This window comes from Fringilla coelebs (assembly GCF_963513975.1).
Source record: "Fringilla coelebs genome assembly, chromosome: 3".
Classification (NCBI taxonomy): Eukaryota; Metazoa; Chordata; class Aves; order Passeriformes; family Fringillidae; genus Fringilla; species Fringilla coelebs.
Genome location: NC_140030.1, coordinates 110,448,725 through 110,468,114, shown reverse-complemented (window position 1 = coordinate 110,468,114; position 19,390 = coordinate 110,448,725). Strand labels below are relative to the sequence as shown.

Sequence of the window (19,390 nt, the reverse complement as noted above, 5' to 3'; positions counted from 1 at the left end):
CGGTCGCGTGTGCTGTTTAAATTTACCCTGGCCGGAGCGAGGAGCTCGCCCGTCATTTTGTGTGACGGCGGTGGGTTGCCCTTTCTGTGGCGTGAGGGGGGGAGGCGTGTGTTTCGTCAACGGTGGCACCAGCCTGTAGACGGACTTTAAAAAAAAGAAACGAAAAAAGAAAATTAAGTTTTTTCGGGGCAACATGTGAGCCAATTCCCCCTTTAGACGCCTCGGGCGTTCAAAGGCAGCGACGCGCCCACACCCCGCTGTGGCTGAGGGCAGTCGCCATTTTGTCCCCCCCTCCCCGTTCCCGCCTCGGCGCCGTGAGGGAGCGCGCGCGGGCCCCGCCCCGCGGCCCCGCCCCTGTGGCCGCCGTCCCGTCGGCGGCGCGGCGGCAGCGGGCGGCCGCCGTAGCCCCTGCGAGGGGAGCCCGTGCCCGGGCGGGGAGGAAGAGAAAGGCGGCCCGAGCCGGGTTACAAGATGGCGGCGGCGCTGTAGTAGCTGCTGAGGCGGAGCGGCGCCAGCGAGGCCCGGGCCGGGGCGCGGCGGCGCTGACTCGCCATGGGAAGCGGCGCGCTAAAGGCCCCGCGGTGCCCCTGAGCGGCCCGGCGGCCCCGCTTGCTCCCCGCCGCCCTCGCTCCATCGCCCCCGCGGAGGCGGAGCGGGCCCGGGGCTGCACCATGTCGGACACCCGCCGGCGGGTGAAGGTCTACACGCTCAACGAGGATCGGCAATGGGACGACAGGGGCACCGGGCACGTCTCCTCCAGCTACGTGGAGCGGCTGAAGGGGATGTCGCTGCTGGTGCGCGCCGAGTCGGACGGTGAGAGCGTGGCCGGGGCTGCCCAGGCCGCTTCCCCTCGCCCCACGCCCGGCTCCGGGCCCCGACCGCCGGGGCTGCCCCCCACCGTCGCCGGGTTCGGCTGATGGTGCCTTCCCTTGGGACACCCCAGAGGATTGTTGTTGTTATTGTTATTATTTCCACCCTCCGTGCCTTGCCTTATCTTGGGGATCGTGTGAAGTTTCCTTACCATACGAGCCACAGCAGCGTTTGCCGCCGTGGTCTTAGACTTTTCCCCTCCCAGTTCATAGAATTGTGGAATATGCTGAGCTGGGAGAGACCCATCCGGATCATCAAAGTCCATCTCCTGGCCCTGGCCCGAGCTCCCAACAATCCCACCGCGTCCCTGAGAGCGTTGTCCAGGCGCTCCTGCAGCTCGGGCAGCCTCAGGACCATTTCCTAGGGAGCCTGGGCAGTGCCCGACCACCCTCTGAGGGAAGAACCTTTCCCTGATATCCATCCTAAACCTCCCCTCACTCAGCTCCATGCTGTTACCCCAGCCCGCTGCAGCTCCCCGGCCTGAACAGAGGTGAAGCCGTGACATGTGAGGACATTTTGTTCTCTTTCAGAGCAATATCCTTTGCTTTTGAGGTGCTCTTTTCCTCCCTTTCTTACTGCTGTGAAAAAAGTTGGTTGTTTGTTGCTCTTTTTCTCCTCAGGAATTCCCTGCTTGTGTTCCAGTCGGGGGGCATCCCTTGTGTTTAATTGCACTTTAAAGTCACCTTAAAGGGTCTTTTTTAGAGGGGGGAGGTACGTGCTCCCCACTTTGTCAGCCGACAGGTGCTAATGTGCTAAATAAACCACCTAAGACTGGTATAAATTGCTCCGGAGCTGTTGCCAGGAGACATACACTACTTGCATACACAAGATGAAGTCCCTGCGTTTATAGTAGCTGGATGATTCACTTCTGAAGGGCAGCTGAAGGGAATAAAAGCAAGTGACCCACGTGGCTTCTCTGGACAAAAACATTTTTATGCTGGGCAGCACATTACCTGCTGGAATTTCTATGGTTGACCTAAAAGACCACTAAAAAAGCTGGTCCTTGCACCAGATTTCAGAAGAAATTAGTGCTACAGTAGATTTTGGACTAAATTAAAAGAGGAAAATGTATTTTAATAGGGATATTCCTGTTGAATTTTGTCTTACCTGGCTTATTTTAGGAAATTATATTTAAAGGAGGCGGTTCTTGTGGATTTTCTGTGAGATTTGGATTAAGCTGAGAGTCTGTTGGCTGGCACGTGGGCAGTGGTGTGAGATGTGTGGAGATGTTTGTTTTGTTGGATTCAGTAAACCTCTCTTCATACCTTTTTCAGGTTCACTACTGTTAGAATCGAAGATAAATCCAAATACTGCATATCAAAAACAGCAGGCAAGTATTATTGCTAGGCTTTACTTTCTCTGGTTGCTGGTGCTGAGGAATTGTTTTGTGCTTGGAGTAATTGCATTTTTCAGGAAAAAAGGAAAAGCAGGAGGACCTGCAATTATTGATGGTGTTTTTTATAGAGGTGAAAAAATTGCTTAGAAGCCTGTGGGTGCTGAATGCTTCACATTCTAGAAATTAATATGTGGGTCTTCCAGAAAAATACATTTTGGACTTCAGGCTTTGAAGATAATATATGCAATTTGGTGAAATATTAAATCATTACAGGAAGGATGGTCGGTAACTTGTATATGTAACTTTTGTCTCCCATGCCAGGCCATCTGAAATAATTGTAAAATTAGGGAGGCAAAACTTTGACAAGCTCTGTTGAAGTGTAGTTATTTATTTATTGAGTTCTCTTTCTGGAAGTAACATGAAGGAATTTATCTTTGTGGGACTCCTTTCTTTGTTGTTGCTGTTTAGTTTTTATTTTAAGCCTGAAAGCTCCTGTTGTCCTAGGTAAGGCCACAAGCCATGGTGAGAGTTACCTTTCCTAGGGGTAAACCTCCTGCAAGATGAAGAAGTAAAACACTTGGGAGCTGTGTTAATGGGTTATTTTTGTTTCATGCACTGAAAAAAAAATCAGCTACTGAATCTCTTCTGCTTTTATTGTTTTCCCTTTTTCAGCATGCGTTTTTGATGTCTCTTCCTGCATTGTTCTCATGGGTTTTCTGGAGTTTTTTCTCTCTGTTCCTTTGTTCTACAGTAGAGTCTCTGTTCCTTCAGTGGTTGATACTTGTTCTTTATCGTTATGGTATCCAGAAGTGTTTCAGCACTGTTGAAAACAGTAATTTTGTTCTTTCTAAGTCAGAGGGACACATCTTTAGGATTTTGTTATAGTGACAAGTTACAGTCTGAGAATTTGAGAAAGAGACTTTGTTATCTTGTGGACATTGGTTGGCTCATTTTAGGTTAGGAGTGAGGTGGAGTTTGGGGCCAGCCTTTCCAGGGGGCTGTTTGCTGTGGTTTCTGCTTTTCACTTGTTAGGGGTTGGTGGCTGGAGGCTTTCCTTGGGGGAGCCATGCTGAGGAAGGAGCTCTGCAGAGCTCCAAAAGCCAAGAGTCTTGAACTGCTTCCTGTTTACTAGAAGAAACCTATACGTAGTGAAATACACATGCAGATTTTGTTGCTGTAAAGTTTTAAAATGCTTCCTTTCACACCCTGTTTCCTGAAACTACAACTGATTAATTGTAGGACTTTTTTACTTAAATGGCAGCAAATTTTCAAGTGACTTAAGTAGCTTTTGTTGCCATTTTTCTTGTGGAAAAGGTAGATCATGGTTTAGAAACACTCAAGCTGAGGTTTATTTTGGCTGGCTTTTATTTCTGATACTAATGCTTTTGTGTCCATGTGGCAGAAAGCTTTTTCTTCACTGTTTGCTCCTTAAGGTTTGTACAACCTCTTGCAGCTTTTAGTTGACCCAGAGCATTGTCCTGGAGTTGATGGTCTTGGATTTGGAGAAAGCTGCCGGGTGGTGCAGCTGGATGGAAAAGAAACATGCCCTGCCTACACACATCTGTCATGTAAATGACTTGACTGGACTTAGAGGCTACTTAACCCTTCATTGTGGTTTGCATAACAGAGTCCTGTGGAAAAAGGAAACCAGCACTGATTTTTCGGTGCTGTGCATCAGTCTGTGACTTCCAGTATTGCACTGTTAGTGCCAAGTCGTGCTGTAGCTATTGGCTAACCCCAAACAGGACAGGCCTGTTACCTCCCTGTGCCGGTCGAGTTTGTGGTTCCTGGGGAATTTATTCTGTCCAGGTGTTGGGCACACTGTCATCACGACTTTCCCTTTCTCAAGGGAAATTGGGCTTGGATGGGTCAGACAGGTGCCAAGCTGTTCAGCATACAATGTAAATTATCTCTAGTCAGATGAATGCAAAGAACTTGAGAGCCTGAAGAGCTTTAGGTCCCCCTGGATTTTGGGGCATAGGCTTTGAGAGTTACACACCTCTGCTGGACACCCCAGGTTAGCCAGAGGGCAGGGTCAGATGTGTTCTGGAGGCTCTGGCAGGAGTAGCTTTAAAGGTTGGCACCACACCCATTTGATGTTTCAGCCTCTGCTTGAGGTTACTGTTCCCTGGCAGAACTGGCAGAAGAGCAAGTCCATGGCTGAAAGACATGGAGCTGCTGCAGAAATCCTTACTTGGAGTGCTGCCTTCTGGTGTTACCCTTGCTTTGGGCGTGCTCTGTTTGCAGCTCTGAGATGAAGATCCTGTGCAAATCCTGGTTTTTGCCCAGAGTTGCCATGACTCGTGTAACAACAGAAAGCTTTGTTCGAGGCAGAATCTGAGCTCCTGGTGGCCAGGGTTTAACACATTTGCAGGGGTGCTGTTAAAGCTAGTCCCAGCAGTTGCCAGAGGGCTTCTTCACTCCTGTTTCATCCAGCGGCAGGTTAGATGTAGGACTGAGTCAGTTGAAACATGTCTTCCTGCTGGATTCGTTTTTATCCCCACGTGTTCCCCATCTGCTTCCCTGTGCAGCACACTGGTGCTGGCATGGGGATGTGGTGCAGTGCAGGAACACAGGGGGTGGAGTAGCAGACACTATGCACACCAGCACCAGCACTGGAGAAGGGTTTGAACTGCTCTGAGTTTCAGTTGCTGTTCAGAATTAATCTTTTTTGTCTTTACTGGTGCTTGAATGAAGTAAGGAATGTTGCTGTTGCTCGTGGATGGAGCAGCATGGCCTCTAAGCAGGTGGGAGTGTAGAGCCTGGCCTGGAAGGTGTCTGTCTGCTCTTCGTGGGTTGTCTGAGGTCATGCAGGAAGTGTGTGCCAGATGAGTACGTCTTATATTGGTTTTGGACAATTATTTTCTGTTGAAACCATCTTTCAGTCTTTCTGAAATATTTTTGGAAAAGCTTATATAACTTCTGCTTTGTGTGGGCAGTACAGATTGTAACAAGTACCATTCAGTAACTCGAGAATTTTCACAAATTTTTGACTGCAGTCCCTGGGTGCCTGGAGTCATTTTGAGTTACTGTGTTAATTCTCTTACTTGAATCATCCTGGGCTATGAATAGGGCTGCAGAATGTGTGTGTCCTTCTTTGTTCAGTGAAGCACCTCTGAGGCTCAGCTTACCTGGAGTGCATTGATTTTGAGTGTCAGGGCATCAGTACTTGCACAGAATGTTTCAAGGAAAACATTTCAGGTTTGGAATTCTGTAGCAGCCATCAAATTGTACTTAAGAATTATTTTTTTATTAATCTCTGAACAAGAACCAGATCAGGGAGCTGATGAGCTTTTCAATGCATGCAGTTGACAATTATTATTTTTCCCTTGAAGCCCAGTTGAGTTGTTGACTCTGAAATGGCACAAGGTAAATACAGAGATCCAGAGGTCTTGAGCTGGAGACGAGGGGGGACAGCTGTGAGTGAAAACCATGTCAGCTCTAAGAAGTTGGAGCAGTTGTGAGTGGAGCCTGACAGCAGAGAGGCTCCCTATTAATATTTCTCTGTAGGAGAAAAGTGCAAGTGTAATATAGGACACTGTAATATAAATAACTCACAACAGTGCTGAAACCACAGTGAACTCTGTTCACTCATTGAATTCTCTTCTTTCCACAAGAGGGAAACTTTGTTTCTCTAAAGAAATATGTAAAAATTAGTAAGAAAAAAAATTGTCTGTGCGAATTCCATTGTTTTTAGTTTGGCCTGTGATTATTTTGGGAGAAGGAAATGGATCTATTGGTAGGCATTTATCAACAGTGATGTTACTCTTAACTTTATTTTCAAAGGGGAAAAAAAGGACAAAGCCAAAACCCCCAAAATATACAATTCCCCATGGATATTGAGGAATTGGGATTACTGTAGAAATGAACTGAAGAATTAATGCTGTGTCAGTGCTGCTGATGTTCATTCATGTTGCAGTGGTAGTTGTGGCAGCTGGGAAGTTGTGTTTCTTGAGACAGATGTGTGTTTTCCAAATAACTGCTGATGGAAGAGGGAACCTGCTGTCCCATGCCAGCAGTCCTTCCCAGATGTCAGTCCCCTCCCACCTGGAAGTAGAGGAGTGTTCCCTGACCTGTGTAAGCCCAGATAACTGCATTTATAAAGGTCTGTTTAAAACTTACTGCCCCTGAAGATTCCTAAGGTATATCATCAGGTGTTTCTTTGGGTTTCCTTGCTGAGCCAAAGATACCACTCTTAATATTTTGTGTTCATTAAAAGTGGTCTAAAGATCTAACCAGCCTTGATGAGTTGTGTGGTGATTATTGAACATCGTAAATGTGGGAATTAAATTACCTTACTGACCATTATGCAAGAGCTTGCTAGTGTTTAAAAAAACACTTCAGTATTTAAAAATCTGTGGTAACAGTTCAGGAAGTCAAACTTGGAATGTTGAACAGTTTTGCTGGAGCTCATCAAATATTGTGGAGAGTTAGGAGAAAGCTGCTCGGTTTGGATATTTTTATATGAAGATGAGTTTGCTGTAGGATGGGGAAATGTTCTCCTGCTTTTGTCTGGGACAGAGTTCATTTTCACCCCAGTAGCTGGTGCAGTGCTGTGGTTGGGTTTAGGATGGGAATGACACTGATAGCACGGGGATGTTTTAGTTGTTCCTGAGCAGTGCTTACCTTCAGTCAAGGACTGGTGAGATCCCCATGCTCTGGCAGTGAGGAGCTGCCCAGGGAGCTGTGAGGGACCTGGCCAGAGGGATGTTCCACACCTGGGATAACAGGGGCAGGGATAAACTAGGGGGGTGGCCAGGAGGGGCTGATTGCTGCTCAGGTAGTGCTGAGCATCACTTGTCTGTCAGGGTTTATCCCTTTTTTCCTCTTCGTTTTTTTGCTGTGACTATTATAATTGCTTATTATATTTTACTTTATTTCATTTTTGAAACAGTTCTTACCTCAAGAACAGAACTTTCACCTTGTCCTGATTCTCTTTCCCATTCCATTGGTGGGAGGAAGTGAGTGAGCATCTGTGTGGTACTTCCTTGGCAGCTGGGTTAAACCACAACCACTCTGTATTGTCTTGAATATATATTCAACTGAATGTTGAAGTGCAGGCCTGTATTCCTTACAGGACAGCAGCAAGTGTCCTAATAAAGCCTCTTCAAAAACCATTTTAGCCTATTCAGAAATTCCACCAAAACTTCCAGGTCTGCTGTGCAAGTGCGCAAATTGTATTGATGGAGACAATAGTAACAGGGAAGAAGAACCTGGCTCAAATGGAAATAACTGGCAAGATGGTTGTAACTTTAGTAAGAACTTGGGTGTTTTGTATTATTCAGGCTGTATGGCTTTTAATTCAGAAAGGAATATTTGAACATTAGCTAGGCATTATATCTCACTTAGCTAGGGCTGTCTTAAATACTTTCTGAGGGGAAAACTGAACTCTTAGGGGATTTGTTTCTATCTTACTAAATATGAAAATACTTAACCTGTTATATTGTAGGTTTTCTTAATCTAGTGTGTGCATTCCCATTTCAAGACTATGGGCTCAAAAAATGTATCATGCGAAAAAATGCCATCATAAATGGCTTGGATATGAAAAATAGTATCTTTAAATATGTTTTGTGTAAGGCAGTGGTCATAAAATAACAAGAAAGAAAGTTGATGTATGGCAGAACAGGTGATATAATATTTTAGTGGTTTATGGGGTTTTTTGGGCAAGTGTAACTTTAATTAAAATTATTAATTCTATTAAAATTATTTGTTCTGTAGACATTGGCTCTAAAGGAATAGAGGTTAATATGTAGTGCAGACCTGTTTCAAAAACAATTACTTTCTCGGTTTTATCTCAAACAGGACACCCTGATTGTTTGGTCAGAAGCAGAGAACTATGATTTAGCACTGAGTTTTCAAGAAAAAGCTGGCTGTGATGAAATTTGGGAAAAAATCTGCCAGGTACAGTCAATTGAAACATGCTGTTTCTTCCACGTCTTCTAGTGTCTTCTGTGACTTGATGTGTTTGTGCATCCTTTTTAAACCTGCTTGTAAAGTAAGCAAATATTTGTTCTTTTCTGTGCAAGGTCTTAAATTGCCCCTGCTTAGAGCTCCAGTTGTTGTTCTCATGATTGAATATCAGGCCTTTGAAAAATCACTGAAATGGTGAGACTCAGGTGGTCGGTGTCCTGGGGCAGTTGGTGTGATGTGTTTGTTAGAAAGGGACTGCCAGAGTTCCATGCTTTAATTGTCCTTCTCCCAGCTGGCCTCAGGAGGCAGCTTGTTGGAGTGCAGTGGAACTGCCAATGTGCTGTAAGAACCAGAGAGCTCAGATGCCACTGCAGCTGCCTTGGGACACGCTGGGCAGTTGGGATGTGTTGTTACTGTGGTTACTGACCTGCTCATTTTGGGTACATTTTGGCATCAGACAGTAACTGTGTGCGCTCTTCCCTTAGGTTCAGGGTAAGGATCCTTCAGTGGAAGTCACGCAGGACCTTATTGAGTCAGAAGAGGAACACATAGAGGAAATGCCTGAAACCAGTCCTCTGATTGACCTTCCTACTTGTGAACTCAACAAACTTGAAGAGATTGCTGACCTAGTTACCTCTGTTCTTTCCTCGCCCATCCGTAGGGAAAAGCTGGCCCTGGCCTTGGAAAACGAAGGCTACATTAAAAAACTGCTACAGCTTTTCCAAGTCTGTGAGAATTTAGAGAACACTGAAGGCTTGCATCATTTGTATGAAATTATTCGAGGGATTTTGTTCCTCAACAAAGCAACTCTGTTTGAGGTGATGTTCTCTGACGAGTGTATTATGGATGTGGTCGGATGCCTCGAGTATGATCCTTCTTTGGCTCAGCCAAAACGGCACAGGGAGTTCTTGACCAAAACAGCAAAATTTAAGGAGGTTATTCCTATTACAGACTCTGAACTCAGGCAAAAAATCCACCAGACTTACAGGGTACAGTATATTCAGGACATCATCTTGCCGACACCATCTGTTTTTGAAGAGAATTTTCTTTCTACCCTCACTTCCTTTATTTTCTTCAACAAAGTTGAGATTGTCAGTATGTTGCAGGTAAGTGATTCTTCATATGCTCTAGATGGATTGTTTGTAGATACCTGTAGCTATAGTTTCAAAATGGATTGCAGTTAATCACACACGTCATTTGCACAATGTTTTGAATGCTTGCCCTGCTCTCTGATGCCTTTGATTTTGTATTTTGAAGAGGTACATTTCAGGTGAGTATTCTAATTTTTTTTAATGGGTTGTAAAGCTGAAGATTTTTCTCCTTGATTCCCAAGCAACATACAATTTTTGATGAAGTTTGTGTAGGTATTTAGAGAGCAGGCAACTTGTTGTATTCTGTATTAGGGACATTGGGCTGGTTTTGGGACCAATTCTGGATCTGTGATTCAAAAGAACATGTTCAGAACCATTCCTGTTATACTACTGTTACATCATGGTAGTAATTTCAAATGTTCCCGTTGTCTTTAAGATTAAGTAACTAGTTGCTGGGGTTTTTCATACTGATATCCAGAGTATTCATTAATAAATAACCTAGCTGTTACTTTATGAACAACTGTCCTGCACATTTTGTAGTCAGAAGAGGCTCCAGGGTGTTTGTGACCCTGGAAGGAGCCTCAGTGAAGAGCTGTGTGAATTCATGGCATTTTGGGGTTTCCAGTTGGTGCTGTGTTGTGCAAACTCATGGGTACCCAAGTGGCTTTATTGTTTATCTGTGTCCAAAAATGGTCCATTTGTGTAAGATACATCACATACTCACCCCATACTCTTGGGATGAGTGTGGAGAGCCTCTGTGAAACACCAAGAGTTGAGGAAAAGAGGAAGGGGTGAAAGTCATGGAAAGAAAGGGGCTCTGGAGACATAATATATCCATATGGAATATGCTAAAGAGTTCAGAAATGGTTGAAATGTGGTAAAGAGTTTAATAGAGGACTGGAAAATAAAGCTGAGTAATTGCAGAGAATTGCATGAGTATGCTATTTGGCTTCTTTCTGCTATCTTCTTTGTGGCTCAATAGCAGAAAGAAACAAAAAATTAAACCCCTCTTGCAAAATTATTAGCTTTGTGTTAAGTAAAGATTTTCCTTTAAATTCTTTTGCTTATATTTTCAAAAACTAAAAATAAATTTGGTATTATGCTCCTGAGGCCACAGTCCTGTTTGCATTTAGAGATTTTAAAGTCTGTAGAGTTCTTTTTTTTTTAATTGGGGCTCTACAGTACTGAATATTTAATTGGACAGTAACAGAAAACTCAGATTTGCTGTTACCTCGAGTACTCCTTGCAGAAGGTTCTGAAATTTCTCTGACAGTTCCTTGCTGGGTTTGCCATCATAGAGGGAGTATGTGCACACAGGTTTGCCTGCTTATTCTATAGCCTGTAAATGAGATGTGTGGTGATTTACAGATAACGTTGATCCTTGAGAATTACAGGAGAAGAAAGCACACATGGAAAAGATGTTACAGCACACTTGAGGTTGTGGAGACCTCAGGTCCAGGACTCTTTCACAGGCCTGTGGTGTAAATCAGTTTGTTGGGCACAAGAACTTCAAAGCTCCTTTGGGTTTGGGGAGCACATGGGACATCCTGTTACCCTAAATACACTGGCAAAGCTCCCTGGGAGAAGGCAGTTTAGAGGAGCAGCAGATTGTGTTTGCCACGGCAGCAAAGCTCCTTTCTACGTGCCACCGAGCACTGGAGCCCAGTGCTGCTGCTGCTGGAAGGGCAGCCACAGCCACGTGGGAAAGGACCCTCCATCCATCCCATGCTTCAGGACACAGGATGGGCTGAGCAGCAGCCCTAGACAAGCAGGAGATGTTTCTGTGCTCAGGTGTTCTGTAGTAGGGATTTTCTACTATATCTGCTGTTGATTGTAGTGTGGTTTGGGGTTTTTTTTGTAACAGGCTTAATTAAGCTGTTTAAGCCAGCAAAGCTTAAAATAAACTACTAAATCTGTGTATGTTGCACTCCCTGTGATGTTGATTCCAGATATCATTTGTTTGTAAAGCACTTCTATCCCCACATCTTAAAATTGTCAGGAAAACGTTTGCCAGTCTTTGGTTGGCACCGCTGTAACTGTGAAAATTCTGTATTGTAATAAAGCAGACAGATTTCAGTGACAGCACACAGCAAAATAGAGAGGTAAGCACACTCTGTGTTATGCAATGTAAAGTTCATGTATATTGGAATGCTGCTGTTCATTTTTGTTCAATGCACAAGTTTATTAAGTTGAATTGGTACAGTGATGCAAAATTTTGTAAAGCTGTAGCATGTTACTGTTCGCTGTCAGATTTATATTGTCTAAAAAATGTAACAGAAACATTTGAATTTGAGAGAACTCCACTATTTTCAATGTGAAAGCGTGCATAATAATCCAAGGGCAGAAAGTGCCCAAACCCTTGAGAGATGCTAATGTTCACCCTGGGTTTTGGGTACCTCTTGATCTTATGGGGGAACTGAAATGCTTTGCAAGAAGTGAGGTGTTCCTGTAAATATCTCTTGGTAACAGAGGATGTGAATGTGAAAATCCAGTAATAGTCCATAAAGTTTCCCAGCTTGGCAAAGCAGAGCACGTGCAAGTGGGAGAGGTTGTTTTATTGTGAGTAAGGTACTGGGGACATGGCTGCAAAGCTGTCCCTTGGCTTGCATTTTGTAGTTGCAGTTTTAGGGACCATCACTGAGCTCTGCTCTCCTGGAGCTGCTTCTGCTGCTCAGAGGGAGTGCTGAAACAATGCCCTGGGAGAGATCCCACTGGATGTGGATGTGCTCTGGCATTTCTCTTCTTTGGGATAAATGGGATGGAGAGCTGGACTTTCTGCAGGGCTGGCTCCTGTAGGGATGGAAGTTGTTTTCCAGAGGCGCTGTGTAAGGTGTGTTCCTTTTGTGTGTTCCACAGGAAGACGAGAAGTTTTTATCAGAAGTTTTTGCACAATTGACAGACGAAGCTACAGATGATGACAAGCGGTGTGAACTGGTAAGTGCCAGCCCCCTGTGGTGCCAGAGGAATGAAGGAGAAACAGTGAAACTCTTCTGCAGTCACTGAGGGATTTCTGTACTATCAGCCAGCACACAAACTCTGCCACAAAATGGAACTGTTTGATCCTTTCAGAGAGTTTTCTGACCCAAATGCTCTAATTCCTTTTTCCCTGTGTGACAGGTGAACTTCTTCAAGGAATTCTGCGCCTTTTCTCAGACGTTACAACCTCAGAACAGAGATGCATTTTTCAAAACTTTGGCAAAGTTGGGAATTCTTCCAGCTCTAGAAATTGTAATGGTGAGTGAAAACTACAAGCTGATTTTAACCAAGTAGAAGAGCTCCAGCCATGGAGGCAGTTTTGGCTCTGCTGAGCCCCTCTGTGTCAGTTTTGCTGTGCTGGGAGTGGGAGGTGATTGGAGCGTTCCCAATGCAGAGGCTGCCCCAGCTCTGAAGTGCCTGACCTGGCTGCTCTGGGTGTTCTCACTCTGTGTGAGCCTGTGGTCAGCACAGTCCTTGGGACAAGGGGGTGTAAAAACTTGCAGAGGCTCTTTGTGCAGCTGGATTGTTGTTGTGGTTGTTGCTGGCCCAGGGCCCGAGAAGTATTTTTAGATAATCTTGAACTGTTGGCTGGTTCCTCCCAAAAGATCCCATAATCCTGTCGTTAGCAGATTAATCTGTCCTAATCAGCAGTGGGAAAACAGAATTTCTTTCACTCCTGTGGTAGAAGCAGCTGTTGCTGCCTGAACATTGCAATTCATTTTGCTGGTTTATTGTTGTTTTTCTGTAACCCTATTACTGTGCTTCTCATAGAAACTCTGGTAATGAGATGTTCCCAAAACTTAAAACTGCCTATTACTTTCAGCTTTACTTGATTATAAATAGTGGCTTAATTTGTTCTTGCTAATCAATTTCTCTCTCTATTAGGGAATGGATGATCTGCAAGTTAGATCTGCTGCTACAGATATATTTTCTTATCTAGTAGAATTTAGCCCATCCATGGTCCGAGAATTTGTGATGCAAGAGGCCCAGCAGAGTGATGATGTAAGTCACAATGGTTGGCAGTTTGTTGAGTCTTTGGGCAAGGAGGAAACAAACAAAATAGCAAAACAAACCTCGAGAAGTACAGGAAAAAGTATTTCTGAGCATGTTGGTGTTGTATGAGTTTACAGTTTTAGAAATCTGGCTAACAGGAGTTGTAGGTGTGGAGGGTTGTGCTTGCCAGAATTTCTGTATCCAAATGCAACTTTCAATTCTTCAGTTTCATGTAAAATTGTCTTAAAAAAATTACAGAGACTATGGGAATGACTTTCCACTCTTGAGACTGTGTCTAACTGTTTGGTGGTGTGTTTGTTTGGGATTTTTCTGCAGGACATCCTCCTCATCAATGTGGTCATTGAGCAGATGATCTGCGACACAGATCCGGAGCTCGGGGGAGCTGTTCAGTTAATGGGGCTGCTGAGAACTCTGATTGACCCAGAGAATATGCTAGCCACAGCCAATGTAAGGAGATGGGGGGGTGCAGATACTGCACTGTCTCAGCAGAGCTGAAAAACTGGCATTCTCCAGGTTTCCTCTGATACTGAATTCAAACAAGCCAAAAATAAGCTTAACGTTTCCATTTTGGGGCATTGTCCAGGTGTTCATTAACAAAAGTTTTGTCAAGCTTTTTGAATTGTTGATGTTTTTTCAGTAGATGTTTGCATGGTGGGGATTTTTTGGTGATGGTGAGCTTGGTTAGTTGCCCCAAAATGCAAAAACTGATCTTCCTTGAGCAAAGACAGTCCTGCAAGCCCAACAAATACACAGGCAGACCTGAAGGAGCCAGTAGTATTCTGTATGGGCTGTTTCCTGTGTCACTGTTCTTTCTTATTTAAAAGCCTGTGTACAAATCCTAGTGTTTAATAAAGTTATTTTTGTTTTAGAAAACAGAAAAGAGTGAATTTCTCAATTTCTTCTACAACCATTGTATGCATGTTCTCACTGCTCCACTTCTGGCCAATACATCAGAGGATAAATGTGAAAAAGGTACTGAATATTTCCATTTTCTTTTTCATCCTTTCAGGCCTGTAGTGTTTGGCAGTGACTGATTGTCACTTATCACAGATCCCTGGTCCCAGGGATCAGCCTGAGATGCCAGCTTGTGAAAAAGTGCTGCTCCCCCAGGGACAGGGGTTCTGTGGACAGCAGCTCTCAGCTCTTCCCTGCAGCTCTGGATGCTGCTGCAGCTTTGTGCTGTGCTTTGTGCAAGATGCACTTCGTTGATGTTAATCATGCTAATATACAATTGGGAATTGCATTTAAAAATACCTCCTGTAAAGTAGAGAGTATCTGTAATTAAAATGCAGTGTCTGTAAATGAAAATGCACTCATTTTAATGCATTATTTGAAAAATTTAGGATTGGTGCTTTTATTCTATATCATATTCCTAAGGTTTAGGTTATACATTTTCACCTAGATGCATTTAAAACTTTGTAAGGTAAATTAAATACAGAAATCTCACCTGGCTGCATTCTTGCTGTGTGATTGTGTCCCTGTAGCTCACAAATGTTTGAGCTGATGAAAAATCTGACCACTTGGTAGAATTGATTGTTTCTCCACATCTTTTAAATCTTGACAGTGCTTTCAAAACATTTTTCTGATTTTTGTTTTTGTTTTCTCTTTATCAGATGCAGTAGTTGGATCCACTAAGAGTAATACAATTTGTCCTGGTAAGTGTGAATTGACTTTGAGTTTTGAAACTTGTCTTGTGTGCTGTGTACAGTATTCTATTTAAAAAAAAAAGTTAGGCATGCCCATATTTTATTTCTTTTAATATTTTTTACAGAAATAGATGCAGGAGCTTTGATTCACTTGAGATGACTGGAAGCTGAAGAAGCATTTTCATCTGTTTTTAACTTAGTGGGGTTTTTTTTTCCTAGTCAGCCTTGCTACTGAAAGTTGAAATTGTTCATTTTTCTTGCAGATAATTACCAAACAGCACAACTACTTGCCTTAATTTTGGAGCTGCTTACTTTTTGTGTGGAACACCACACATATCACATCAAGAATTACATTATGAACAAAGATTTGCTAAGAAGAGTACTTGTATTGATGAATTCAAAACACACATTTCTGGCCTTGTGTGAGTATGGATCTGTTGTGGTTTCCTTCTTCCAGGCATGGTGGGGCTGTGTGGAAGGTGTTCACTGTACACTTGGGATTTGTGTTAATGGGTGTGGGTGAAATTGTAATGCTCTGGATTTGGGGGCACATCTTCCTCTGGGTAACATGAGGGGTTTCAGTTCTTTCCACAAGCCCTGGCATGTGGTTATTAACTCCTTGAATTTTTCTTCCCACAGGTGCTCTTCGCTTTATGAGGAGGATAATTGGGCTGAAAGATGAATTCTACAACCGTTACATCACCAAGGGAAACCTCTTTGAGCCAGTGATCAACGCCCTGCTGGACAATGGCACTCGCTACAACCTGCTCAACTCTGCTGTGATTGAGCTCTTCGAGTTCATCAGAGTGGTGAGTGCAGCTGCAGCTCCCACAGGAGCACCCAGCTCCTTGGAAAACAAGCGCTTGCAGCAGCTCCTGAGCCTCTTGGCTGCCAGTGCCTTCCTGTGTGGGAGGCTTTGCTGGGAATCTTTGTGACCTGTGAAAGTGAAGGGTGGTTTTTAGTTGTAGGATATGCTAGCTGCTGTCTTTTCCAGCAAGAAGAAGAACATTAGGAATTGTAGGATTTGCCTGATAGGGTGAGAGACTTGATAAGAAGGGGACTGACGAAAAGGTTCCTGGTCCCACATGAGCTGCTGTAGTTGCTGAGGACTGGGGAGGTCTGGAGCCTGTGGGGAGGACAGGGCACAGCTCTCCTACATAAAAATCTTTGTGTAACAGAAGTGTTACAAATACAGCTGGGACACTGCTGGGTCCATTGTCTGTTTCTATGGGAAGCCTAATAATTATTTCTCAATCTCATCTCTTTTATTAAGAATAGATCTGATTTCATGCTTCACATTTGTATAATGTTGTACGATAATGCTTTGGCTCTGGGCAAGAAATCAGTTACTTTCCAAACTAAACTCAAAAGCTTTCTGAACTGCTTGTGCCCATTTGAGGCTGAAATCCTGTTTTGTTCTTCTGCAGGAAGATATTAAGTCCCTTATTGCACATATAGTTGAAAACTTCTATAATGCACTTGAATCTATTGAGTATGTTCAGACATTCAAGGGACTGAAGACAAAATATGAGCAGGAAAAGGACCGACAAAGTCAGAAGCTGAACAGGTATGCCCCGGTTTCTGTGCCCTGAGCCTGGCAGGGGCTGCTGCTCTGCAGGGCTGCTCCTTGCTTTTCTCTTTCCCAGAGGGCAGCAGGAGCAGGAGGTTGGGACTGAGGTTGGGTTTCATTCTTGGTGAAAACTTGTCAGATTAGAGGAAAGCCCCATCTGCCTTTCTTTGTGGCCAAGTGCAGTAGAGCTGATGTTGGCCGGTGGACTAATTGTTATGTTCAGAAAAGTCTCTTAAGAGAAGAGAGAGAACTCTCTAAGAGAAGAGTAAAATGTTGCTCTGTCGCTCTGATTTGGGATTCAGTCAGGCTCATCATCAGCTGGGGGGTTGGTGAGTCTTGGGGTGAGGGCAGAACCAGAGGTGGAGGTGCACTGCCTTCTCAAATGCACTGATTGCCTCTAAAGCTCTGAAGGCATTTCTGATCCCGAGCCCGAACTGCAGCCAAGCTGGAATCCCTGTGTGTCTCTTACAGTGTCCCATCCATATTGCGTAGCAATAGATTCCGCAGGGATGCCAGAGCCTTGGAGGAGGATGAAGAAATGTGGTTCAATGAAGATGAAGAGGAAGAAGGCGAAGCTGTTGTACCTCCAGTTGAGAAGTCAAAACAGGAGGATGATTTTCCAGATAGCTATGAGAAATTTATGGAAACTAAAAAAGGTATTTACTCTGTTTGAGCTTGTTGGCACTGGAAGTGCTCCATGGCAGATACGTGGAGTATCGCCCAGACTAACCCGTGGTTTGTGCTCTGTACCTCAAGCAGCAGTACAGGGTATTCCATGTAATTGAGTCTTGACATCCAAATGTGTCTTCGCAAGCCAGTTTAGGATTAACATAACAAGTTTAAATGGTATCCAAAAGCAGGACTTTGAATGTGCCTGTGTGCTCCAGGTGAGCCACGTCCCCGTGCCCTCAGCATCCAGGCCCTGCTGTTTGCTGCTGGTGGGCTCAGGATGGGCTTGGTTGGGGAACTGAGAATTGCAGCAGAATTGGGACCAAAATACCTGCTGGCTCTCTCCTGCGATTGCACTGTGATGTGGATTGTACTCCTTGGTGTGCAGCTGATACCTAAGTGTGACAATGTTTGTCCCTCAGCTAAGGAGAGTGAAGACAAAGAGAATCTTCCAAAAAGGACTTCAGCTGGGGGATTCAAATTCACTTTTTCCCACTCAGCCAGCGCAGCCAACGGTGCGAATGGTGCAAACAGCAAATCCGTGGCAGCTCAGACATCACCAGCCAGCTCCAACGGCTCCTCTTCCAAGAACACGGCCCTGAGCCCGGCGGTGCCGGCCCCCAAGGTGGGAGAACTTGTGTGGGGCTGTCCCAGGGTAGCAGCAGCAACAGCCTGTGGGCAGCGGGGCTCAGCTGGGGATAAATTCCCCCTGAGCCCTGCAGGGAATCCCTCACTGCTCCGGGGAGGTCTGAGTGGGGCTGGACTCTGCTGGAATCTGGTGGATGCAGCCTCACCCCACGTCCTCTGCATCATTTCACTATTTCCGCTTTTTGTTCCTGCTCACTTGCTGCTCTGTGTATCTGATGTACAAAGGAAATTGGGGGTTTTGGGAACTCTCTTAGTGCCTCTGTTAGTGGCTGGGGAATTGCCCAGTGTTTTTGAGGAGACAAACCCTGTGTGGTGCCTGACTCAGCCGTGCATTATTGGAATCCTCAGCCATCGAGCTCCTGAGCAGCTGCAGGAAAGTGTAGCAGGGAGCGATTGCCCACCCTAAGGCTGAGCAACCAAAGGGATGTCAGCCTGCATGTTGGAGTTTGTGTCTGTCCCACTGGGCTGAAAGGGATTTTTAAACAGTTCTCAGTCCAGACCCAGAGGAGTGAGGAAGCTCCACTATGTTTTGCAGTTTGAGGTTCAAACCCATTTTCCAGACAAATGGGACTTGGAATGCCAAAGGCTGGAGTGCCCTGGATGGGTTGGCTGGAGGTTTTGTTCAAAATTTGCACCTTTCTGGGTACTTCTTCAATATAAAAACTTCCTTTTTCCTTTTCTAATTGGCAGGGAAGTCTAGTTGGGCTAGTGGATTATCCTGATGATGAAGATGATGATGAAGAGGAGGAGACATCCCCAAGGAAAAGACCTCGTCTGGGTTCATAAAAGAAACCAAAACTTTGGAATAAGAACTTTTATTATGGGGTTTCAAATGCTGCAACTGTTTTAAGAGCTAAAAAGAATTGAATCAGAAAGCTTTCTCCCATGAGTATATAAGATAATACAAGGAGTAGCAAAAGAAACTCGGTGTATCAGCTAGAAAGGGTTAGTTCTGTAAACACAAATCTTCCAAGGAACTTAATGTCTTTCTAGAAAGTAAGGAGTCTGCCATTCAGGCTGTCAAAAAAAAAGAAAAATTAAAAAAAAGGTGGGTTAGTATTCTCAGAACCTGGATGATGGCTTCTCAGCAAGAAAAGTCTCAGGTGTCGGGAGGGAAAGGGGGAGGGAAAGGTATGGTAACACTTTTTAAAAAATATTGCAGGGTTTCCCTATTGTTTAACAGAACTAGGAAAAAAAATTCAAGCTTAAATTTTGAACCCAGTAATCTTAATTTTGTAATGGTGCTGTCAGTTGTGTTCTTTTAGCAATGCCTCTTTTAAGAAAATTTTAAGGGAAAACTAACTGTTTGCATAAGAACAATCCATATTTTGGGACCATTTATTACCAACTAAACTGCATTTCTCATGATTGGAGGGAGGGACGCTGCAGTTATAGTGCATGTTGAGTTGTTTAAAACAGTTAAAATGAGTTTTAATTTGTATTTTCCAAGAGGAGAGAATGGAAGCTGGATTCAAAATGGAAGGTTTTGCTTGTTTTGTCAGTGAGACGTCCAGAAATATCTATGCCAAGGAGCAGTGGCTTCCCAAGGGTGTGCAGGAGCTGCTTGTGTCACGGTGGGGCTGCACCCGGCACATCCCTCAGCTCTTGGCTTCAGGTTGGGAAGAGCCTGAATTCCAATGTGCTCCGTGGTGTTCCAAGG

General features: G+C 44.4%; 1 protein-coding gene across 3 annotated transcripts; it reads left to right on the top strand.

Annotated features, from left to right (window-relative positions):
- The first annotated feature begins 55 nt into the window (after positions 1–55).
- On the top strand, positions 56–18,819 carry PPP4R3B (protein phosphatase 4 regulatory subunit 3B). Of its 3 annotated transcripts, none has more exons than XM_084201820.1 (16): positions 56–813; positions 2,145–2,200; positions 8,009–8,107; positions 8,602–9,222; positions 12,064–12,141; positions 12,325–12,441; positions 13,069–13,185; positions 13,513–13,644; positions 14,067–14,169; positions 14,811–14,852; positions 15,107–15,265; positions 15,483–15,652; positions 16,271–16,410; positions 16,885–17,069; positions 17,583–17,707; positions 18,421–18,819. In XM_084201820.1, exons 1-16 carry the CDS (start codon positions 672–674, stop codon positions 18,514–18,516), a joined length of 2,382 nt encoding a protein of 793 aa, XP_084057946.1. In that variant the 5' UTR covers positions 56–671; the 3' UTR covers positions 18,517–18,819. The 3 variants fall into 3 exon arrangements, with proteins under 3 accessions (XP_084057946.1, XP_084057945.1, XP_084057944.1); XM_084201819.1 differs by having other exon boundaries at positions 57–794; positions 17,505–17,707; positions 18,421–18,817; XM_084201818.1 differs by having other exon boundaries at positions 57–813; positions 17,505–17,707; positions 18,421–18,816.
- The last annotated feature ends 571 nt before the right edge of the window (positions 18,820–19,390 follow it).

Coding starts and splice junctions, on each gene's coding strand:
- PPP4R3B (XM_084201818.1), top strand. CDS start 672: ATGTCGGACACCCGCCGGCGGGTGAAGGTCTACACGCTCAACGAGGAT. Junction 2,201..8,008: donor CTGCATATCAAAAACAGCAG/GCAAGTATTATT, acceptor TATCTCAAACAG/GACACCCTGATTGTTTGGTC. Junction 13,186..13,512: donor AGGCCCAGCAGAGTGATGAT/GTAAGTCACAAT, acceptor ATTTTTCTGCAG/GACATCCTCCTCATCAATGT.